The sequence below is a fragment of the Oncorhynchus gorbuscha genome, linkage group LG01, assembly GCF_021184085.1.
Source record: "Oncorhynchus gorbuscha isolate QuinsamMale2020 ecotype Even-year linkage group LG01, OgorEven_v1.0, whole genome shotgun sequence".
Lineage (NCBI taxonomy): Eukaryota > Metazoa > Chordata > Actinopteri > Salmoniformes > Salmonidae > Oncorhynchus > Oncorhynchus gorbuscha.
This window is the reverse complement of record NC_060173.1, coordinates 3,396,843-3,406,043: the sequence shown is the minus strand read 5'-3', so window position 1 is coordinate 3,406,043 and position 9,201 is coordinate 3,396,843. Positions and strand designations below refer to the sequence as shown.

Sequence of the window (9,201 nt, the reverse complement as noted above, 5' to 3'; positions counted from 1 at the left end):
GCTAATGGACAACACTTTGGCTTCCACTTCCAATTTATACATACTATATGCTGATTATTAATGACTCATGATTGTTGGTTTCTGTTTGTGGGATCCCAGCCCAGCCCAGCCACACAGCATCAGTGATAGCAGCCATCAGTCTCTTCCTGATCCTGACTACAGCTGCTGTTGTCTACTCCAGGTGTCGTCTCAATATCAAACTCTGGTACAGGAACTCCTATGGAGACTATGAGATCAATGGTGAGGAGTGAGGATTTTTTATTTTTTTATTTTTTAAATCTTTATTTAACTAAGCAAGTCAGTTAAGAACAAATTCTTGTTTACAATGATGGCCTACCCTGGCCAAACCCTAACGACGCTGGGCCAATTGTGCGCCGCCCTATCGGACTCCCAATCACGGCCAGTTGTGATAGAGCCTGGAATCAAACCAGGTTCTGTAGTGACGCCTCTAGTACTGAGACGTAGTGCCTTAAACCGCTGCGCCACTCGGGAGCCCCAGTTTTAACCCACTGCAGTGGTTAAAACGCATTGGATGGGAAGTGTGAGCCCACTTCGTGCTGTAGGTGGTTAGTTGTACAGATGTAGGATCTTAATTTGAGCCAGTTTGCTACAGCAGGAAAAAAAGTCTTGCAGCAACAGCAAATGTGAATTACTATGTGGATTATAATGAATGGACATTTGTTGTAGGAGTTGGAGACATTTTCCATTAGGGCAAATCAATTCTGATATTAAAAACTTTAGAGGCCTTCTTAAACCTCAATTACACTACACTTTTTTACATTTCCTGATTTTCAGGAAAATTCCGGCAACAACAGGAAGATCAAATTAAGATAAGGCGTCTGTAGGTACCTGTAAGCAGGTTGAAGTAGTATCGGGGGTTACTATGTATTGGACATATCAAAGATACTGTATATTGTTATGTACTTGCAATGATTGTCATATGTGGTTGTAAGAAGGGTTTACTCAGGATCGTGACACTGAATTGTGGTTGTTTTAACCTACCTGAATTGAATGCAGAAATGTTTAATCGCTCTGGGATAGTGTCTGCCAAATGACTCCAAGGTAAGTTAAGCTGTGTTATAATGTCTCCACTCTTTATGTCACCAGATGGGAAGCTGTATGATGCCTACTTCTCCTATGTCAACAACGAATACGACAGAAAGTTGGTCAACTTCATCCTCAAACCTCACCTGGTGAACAAATCTGGACATAAGCTACACCTCAGTGATAACAACATCCTACCTGGGGGTGGTAATGATGACACAACATAGCCCTCTGTAACTCCTACAGTCTGTTCGATTCTTACATGAAAAACAACAACTTTTTGGCCATTTGGCAGATGCGCTTAATCCAGAGAAATTTACAGGAGCAATTAGGGTTAAGTGCCTTGTTCAATCCCCAAGCTGCCTTTTCACATAGTCGGCTTGGGGATTCAAACCAGCGATCTTTAGGCTACTGGCCTAATGCTCTTAACCTAATAGGTTACCTGCTGCCCTGTCTTCCCTGAAAGTTATCAGGTTAACTGTATTTTCCTCCTTTTTCTTCTTCCTCTTCTTCTTCTTTCTTCTTCTTCTTCTTCTTCTTCTTCTTCTTCTTCTTCTTCTTCTTCTTCTTCTTCTTCTTCTTCTTCTTCTTCTTCCTCTTCTTCCTCTTCTTCCTCTTCTTCCTCTTCTTCCTCTTCTTCTTCTTCTCTCTTTTCCTCTTCTTCTTCTTCTTCTTCTTCCTCTTCTTCTTCCTCTTTTTCCTCTTCTTCTTTTCCTCTTCTTCTTCCTCTTCCTCTTCTTCTTCCTCTTCTTCTTACTCTCCCCCTTACTGTTCCTCTTCTTATTCCTCTTTTTCCTCTTCTTCTTCCTCTTTTTCCTCTTCTTCCTCTTCCTCTTCTTCTTCCTCTTCCTCATCTTCTTCTTCCTCTTACTCTTCTTCCTCTTCCTCTTCTTCTTCTTCTTCTTCCTCTTCTTCTTCCTCTTTTTCCTCTTCTTCTTCTTCCTCTTCTTCTTCTTCTTCTTCTTACTCTTCTTCCTCTTCCTCTTCTTCCTCTTCTTCTTCTTCCTCTTCTTCTTCTTCTTCTTCTTCCTTCTCTTCTTCTCTTCTTCTTCTTCTTCTTCTCTTCTTCTTCTTCCTCTTCTGTTCCTCTTCCTTCTTCTTCCTCTTCTTCTTCCTCTTCTTCTTACTCTCCCCCTTACTGTTCCTCTTCTTCTTCCTCTTTTTCCTCTTCTTCCTCTTCCTCTTCCTCTTCTTCTTCCTCTTCTTCTTCCTCTTCTTATTTTTCTTCCTCTTCTTCTTTTTCTTCCACTTCTTCTTCCTCTTCTTCTTCCTCTTCCTCTTCTTCTTCCTCTTCCTCTTCTTCTTTTTCTTCTTCTTCCTCTTTTTCCTCTTCTTCTTCCTCTTTTTCTTCTTCTTCCTCTTCTTCTTCCTCTTCTTCTTCTTCCTCTTCTTCTTCCTCTTCTTCTTCTTCCTCTTCTTCTTCTTCTTCTTCTTCTTCTTCTTCTTCTTCTTCTTCTTCTTCTTCTTCTTTCTTCTTCTTCTTCTTCTTCTTCTCTTCTTCTTCTTCCTCTTCTTCTTCCTCTCCCTCTTCTTCTTCCTCTTCCTCTTTTTCTCCTCTGTCAGAGCCGTCTGCTGAGTTCCTGATGAACGTTAGTCACTGTCGGCGCCTCATTGTAGTGATGTCACACGCCTACCTAGAACAGGACTGGTGCTGTAACAACTTTAGGTAGGTATGCAAATAGCTCACCATTACGCCTAAGTAAAAAAATAATATTTGATCTATCTCTTACCTTAGCATGCTAAATGCTAACGCTAGTTGTGTCGCTGTGTGTTCCTCTTTTAGCTCAGCATGCTAACTGCTAATGCTGGTTGTGTCTCTGTGGTCCTCTCTTAGCTTAGCAGGCTAAGCCACTAATGCCACTAATGCTACAATGTCACTATGTGCTTACCCATTTCTGTAAAAAACAGGGACAACTGCAAGTCTGTACAAAACCCTCAGCATAGCATGATCTAGCTGACTGCTAATGTTGTCCACCCTCTCAGACAGGGCCTTCTGCACCTGCTGGAGCTGTCCCAGAGGCCCATCATCATCATCACATTGGAGGGTCAGGTCAAACTCATGAGACCAGATGTGGTCCAGCAAATCAGAGAACACCAACACAAACTCACCTTGCTCACCTGGTCGGGATCACACTCCATGGTGACTCAACCTAGCCTTGAACCTAACCCTTTATTTTCATTTTATTTCACCTTTATTTAACCAGGTTTGCTAGTTGAGAACAAGTTCTCATTTATAACTGAGACCTGGCCAAGATAAAGCAAAGCAGTTCGACACATACAACAACACAGACTTGCATATGGAATAAACAAACATAAAGTCAATAATACAGTAGAAAAAATATATAGTTACAGTGTGTGCAAATGAGGTAAGATGAGGGAGGTAAGGCAATAAAATAGGCCATAGTGGTGAGGTAATTACGATATAGCAATTAAACACTGGAGTGATAGATGTGCAGAAGATGAATGTGCAAGTAGAGATACTGGGGTGCAAAGGAGCTAAATAAATAAATACAGTATGGCGATGAGGTAGTTGGATGGGCTATTTACAGATTGGCTATGTACAGATCACAGTGGTGGGTAGTATATGGGGCTTTGGTGACAAAACGGATGGCACTGTGATAGACTGCATCCAATTTGTTGAGTAGAGTGTTGGAGACTATTTTGTAAATGACATCGCCGAAGTCGAGGATCGGTAGGATGGTCAGTTTTACGAAGGTATGTTTGGCAGCATGAGTTGGAAATGCTTAATGTGAGTCTGGAAGGAGAGTTTACAGTCTAACCAGACACCTAGGTATTTGTTGTTGTCCACATATTCTAGGTCAGAACCGTTCAGAGTAGTGATGCTGGATGGACGGTCAGGTGCGGGCAGCGATCAGTTGAAGAGCATGCATTTAGTTTTACTTGCATTTAAGAGCAGTTGGAGGACACGGAAGGAGAGTTGTATGGCATTGAAGCTCGTCTGGAGGTTAGTTAACACAGTGTCCAAAGAAGTGCCAGATGTGTACAGAATGGTGTCGTCTGCGTAGAGGTGAATCAGAGAATCAGCAGCAGCATCATTGATGTATACAGAGAAGAGAGTCGGCCTGAGAATTGAACCCTGTGGCACCCCCATAGAGACTACCAGAGGTCTGGACAACATCCCCTCCGATTTGACACACTGAACTCTGTCTGAGAAGTAGTTGGTGAACCAGGCGAGGCAGTAATTTGAGAAACCAAGGCTGTTGAGTCTGCCGATAAGAATGTGGTGATTGACACAGTCGAAAGCCTTGGCCAGGTCGATGAATACGGCTGCACAGTATTGTCTCTTATCGATGGCAGTTATGATATCATTTATGACCTTGAGCGTAGCTGAGGTGCACCCATGACCAGCTCGGAAACCAGATTGCATAGTGGAGAAGGTACGACTCTCTCCCTCCAGTCAGGCTACCAGCTCCTCCCCCTCCCTCCAGTCAGGTAGCTCTAGTCCAATGTTAGGTAGCTCTAGTCCAACGTTAGGTAGCTCTGGTCCAACGTTAGGTAGCTCTGGTCCAACGTTAGGTAGCTCTGGTCCAACGTTAGGTAGCTCTGGTCCAACGTTAGGTAGCTCTGGTCCAACGTTAGGTAGCTCTGGTCCAACGTTAGTTAGCTCTGGTCCAACTTTAGGTAGCTCTGGTCCAACGTTAGGTAGCTCTGGTCCAACGTTAGGTAGCTCTGGTCCAACGTTAGGTAGCTCTGGTCCAACGTTAGGTAGCTCTGGTCCAACGTTAGGTAGCTCTGGTCCAACGTTAGGTAGCTCTGGTCCAACGTTAGGTAGCTCTGGTCCAATGTTAGGTAGCTCTGGTCCAACGTTAGGTAGCTCTGGTCCAACGTTAGGTAGCTCTGGTCCAACGTTAGGTAGCTCTGGTCCAACGTTAGGTAGCTCTGGTCCAACGTTAGGTAGCTCTGGTCCAACGTTAGGTAGCTCTGGTCCAATGTTAGGTAGCTCTGGTCCAACGTTAGGTATCTCTAAGCCAACCCTTAAGAAGTTCAAACACATTCAAAGTTCCTCCATAGAACCCGCTCCTCCATAGGTATGATTCTGTGGGTCTAATTCAGATAATGCACGTCATAACAACGAGATGCCCAGCTCTCCTTAACAGCAAAATTTCAGCCGCATGTTGCACCCTACTCTACACTTGTCTGTCCAATGCATGTACATATCTTTCCCGTTCCATAGCAAGCTGTTTTATTCATCGGTGAAGTCATTTAATGTCGAGCTGAACCTCGACATCAGAGGTTTAAAAATTAACAGAAAGGAGGGATATAAACCGTTACTTTTTTGGGGGGTTTGGGGGGTTTGAACCGGTTCAGAACTTTATTTTGCTGGTCAGAACAGTGGAACGGAACAAAATAATGGTTCTGTTCAGAACGAACAGATTGGAAAATAATTCTGGTTAACTAGACTGTGTATACTGTGCCATGTCTCCCCAGCTGCCTTCGTCAGTGTTCTGGAAGGAGTTGGCCCTGGCCATGCCTCATAGGGTTGTGTTCCACAGCGACACGGCAGGGGACCCCCAGACCCTCTTCCAAGACGATAAGGACCCCATGCTCACCCTCAACCCAGACTACCTGGACTGTCGCCCTGACCCTGACCCTGTTGGAGACCTGGGTAAAACCAAGTGAATGGCTGGCAACAGGGTTGGGTACAATTGATGCTGGATTACAATGCAAATTACATTTCAGATTGGGTCAATTTCAATTCAGTCAATTAAAATAGAATTGGCCTTGTAATCCCCAGGACCAATACCGTTTTGGGTTATGTAATGTAATCATATCCACGCACGGCTCATAATAATGTCTGGAACGGAGCGAATGGAATGACATCAAACATATGGAATCCATGTATTCGATACATCAAACATATGGAATCCATGTATTCGATACATCAAACATATGGAATCCATGTATTCGATACATCAAACATATGGAATCCATGTATTCGATACATCAAACATATGGAATCCATGTATTCGATACATCAAACATATGGAATCCATGTATTCGATACATCAAACATATTCGATACATCAAACATATGGAATCCATGTATTCGATACATCAAACATATGGAATTCGATACATCAAACATGTATTCGATACATCAAACATATGGAATCCATGTATTCGATACATCAAACATATGGAATCCATGTATTCGATACATCAAACATATGGAATCCATGTATTCGATACATCAAACATATGGAATCCATGTATTCGATACATCAAACATATGGAATCCATGTATTCGATACATCAAACATATGGAATCAAACATATGGAATCCATGTATTCGATACATCAAACATATGGAATCCATGTATTCGATACATCAAACATATGGAATCCATGTATTCGATACATCAAACATATGGAATCCATGTATTTGAAACCATTCCACTGATTCCGCTCCAGCCATGAGCTCGTCCTCCCCAATTAAGGTGTCACCTGTGCCATGGCCGATGCATTATCTTAATTATTGCTGTTACAGTTATTATTATATATATATATTTTGTTGATGAGGCAAGTCCGTTAAGAATAAATTCTTATTTACAATGACAGCCTACCAGGGAACAGTGGGTTAACTGCCTTGTTCTGGGGGCAGAACTACAGATGTTTACCTTGTCAGCTTGGGGATTCAATGTAGGAACCTTTCGGTTACTGGCCCAACACTTTAACCACTAGGCTACCTGCCGCCCCTCCACTCTAACCACTAGGCTACCTGCCGCCCCTCCACTCTAACCACTAGGCTACCTGCCGCCCCATCCACTCTAACCACTAGGCTACCTGCCGCCCCTCCACTCTAACGACTAGGCTACCTGCCGCCCCTCCACTCTAACCACTAGGCTACCTGCCGCCCCTCCACTCTAACCACTAGGCTACCTGCCGCCCCATCCACTCTAACCACTAGGCTACCTGCCGCCCCTCCACTCTAACGACTAGGCTACCTGCCGCCCCTCCGCTCTAACCACTAGGATACCTGCCGCCCCTCCACTCTAACCACTAGGCAACCTGCCACCCCTCCACTCTAACCACTAGGCTGCCGTGCCGCCCCTCCACTCTAACCATTAGGCAACCTGCCACCCCTCCACTCTAACCACTAGGCAACCTGCCGCCCCTCCACTCTAACCACTAGGCTGCCCTGCCACCCCTCCACTCTAACCACTAGGCAACCTGCCACCCCTCCACTCTAACCACTAGGCTACCTGCCGCCCCTCCACTCTAACCACTAGGCAACCTGCCACCCCGATGCTTTCTCCAAGGTTGAAAATAATGTCAATCAAGAATAATAATCACTCTAAAGCCCCGTAGAACTAAGATTGTTGACCGACAGCATCGATCCACACATGTCTTCAACCAAATGACTGAATCTCCTCATTCACCTTCTGGTTTCTTCCCTCCTTCTCTCCAGGCCTTCCTCTCCCAATCTACAAGGCACTGGCATCCAGAGCCCCTGTGCTGCCTATGTTCCCCTCGGTCCCTGCATCCCTGACTGAGCCCAAAATCTCAGATATAGATGTATCGGACCTGGGATCGCGCAACTACGGAGCTCGCAATGACTTCTACTGCCTGGTTACAGAGGACAACATCTAAGACTGTATAGCTTCTGAAGAAAAAACAGAGAACAAGATCTCCGACTTCTACTCTTCACTCTTCACTTCAATCTGAATGTAAAACAGGTTCTCTCACCAACACTATCTACAACTTCCTGGTGTATGTTTCCATATTCAAGCAAGTGTTACATTTATTTTAAATTTTTTTTTTAAGTGAATAATTTTGATCTTTTGGAATGAGTTTGATTTGATCAGTTTATTGAGTTTATTATTGATTATTTATTATTTTATTTGACACCTTTCACATATACATAGACTGACCAGGTGAATCCAGGTGAAAGCTATGATCCCTTATTGATGTCACTTGTTCAATCCACTTCCAGCAGTGTAGATGAAGGGGAGGAGACATGTAGATGAAGGGGAGGAGACATGTAGATGAAGGGGAGGAGACATGCAGATGAAGGGGAGGAGACGGGTTAAATAAGGATTTTTAAGCCTTGAGAAAATTGATACATGGATTGTGTCTGTGTGTCATTCAGAGGGTGAATGGGTAAGATAAAATATTGATGTGCCTTTGAACAGGAGTTTGGTAGTAGATGCCAGGTGCACTGGTTTGTGTCAAGAACTGTAACGCTGCTGGGTTTTTCACACACAACAATTTCCAGTGTGTATCAAGAATGGCCCATCATCCAAAAGACATCCAGCCAATTTGACACAACTGTGGCAAGCATTGGGATCGACATGGGCCAGCATCCCTGTGGACCACTTTCGACACCTTGTAGAGTCCATGCCCCTACGAAATGAGACTGTTCTAAGGGGGGGGGGAGTGGGGAAGGGGTGCAACTCAATATCAAGGAGATGTTTTGTACACTCAGTGTATAAAATTTGATTCCAATGATCATTTCACTGAAATGTTTTGAATGACCTTGGTAATTACACTACATGTTATTATATGCAATTTGTATAAGATACCTGTTATGTGAAAAATAGAAGAAGTGGTTTGAGTGGTCTACTGCAGTAGTCTGGGATTTTGTTTTTACGTTAAAGTGGAAATGCATTCATTCTAATTTCGTAATGTTTGTTTAGAATTATGTTCAATAGAAATATTTATCGATCAAAGCTACCCTTTCTGTAGTTTAGGGCAGTTTACTAGTCCAGCCCTTCTTCATAGGTAACTCATCTTGGACGAGCCTTGGCTTGTACGAACCAATCTCATGTTTCTTTTTGTGTAGGGGTTGATACAATTTTCCTTAGAGGAAATAAAGTCAGACATTTTAAAGTGGAAATTCCAAACACTACAAGTTTGCATTTTCTTCTTGGTGTACAAGTATATACCTCCTGGACTGGACGCTATTCTATTGCCCAGTGTTACCCCGAATCTGTCTCATAAATGCTGAATGCCAAGCTGAGTCGCACGTGATCTTTGGTATGACTCGGCCGGAAGAATAAACTCCCAGTGTTCCAATCTCAGGGCGGACACCCGAACCACATGGCCACTGATTTGTTCTCTTTATATTGAACTATTTAGTGTTTTCTTCAGATATTACTTTCCCTCACCAGCAGAGGGCAGAGTTGAGTCGACTTG

At 43.6% G+C, this 9,201-nt stretch overlaps 1 protein-coding gene across 1 annotated transcript in view; it reads left to right on the top strand.

The window, feature by feature from the left end:
• sigirr (single immunoglobulin and toll-interleukin 1 receptor (TIR) domain) overlaps positions 1-7,927 on the top strand; it is a 36,405-nt gene extending 28,478 nt beyond the window's left edge. Inside the window, exons 4-9 of the mRNA XM_046343642.1 lie at positions 100-240; positions 1,108-1,251; positions 2,608-2,710; positions 3,028-3,184; positions 5,494-5,671; positions 7,475-7,927. Of these exons, the coding sequence (XP_046199598.1) occupies positions 100-240; positions 1,108-1,251; positions 2,608-2,710; positions 3,028-3,184; positions 5,494-5,671; positions 7,475-7,656 (905 nt within the window). The 3' untranslated portion in view covers positions 7,657-7,927. The remainder of the gene's footprint in view (positions 1-99; positions 241-1,107; positions 1,252-2,607; positions 2,711-3,027; positions 3,185-5,493; positions 5,672-7,474) is intronic.
• The last annotated feature ends 1,274 nt before the right edge of the window (positions 7,928-9,201 follow it).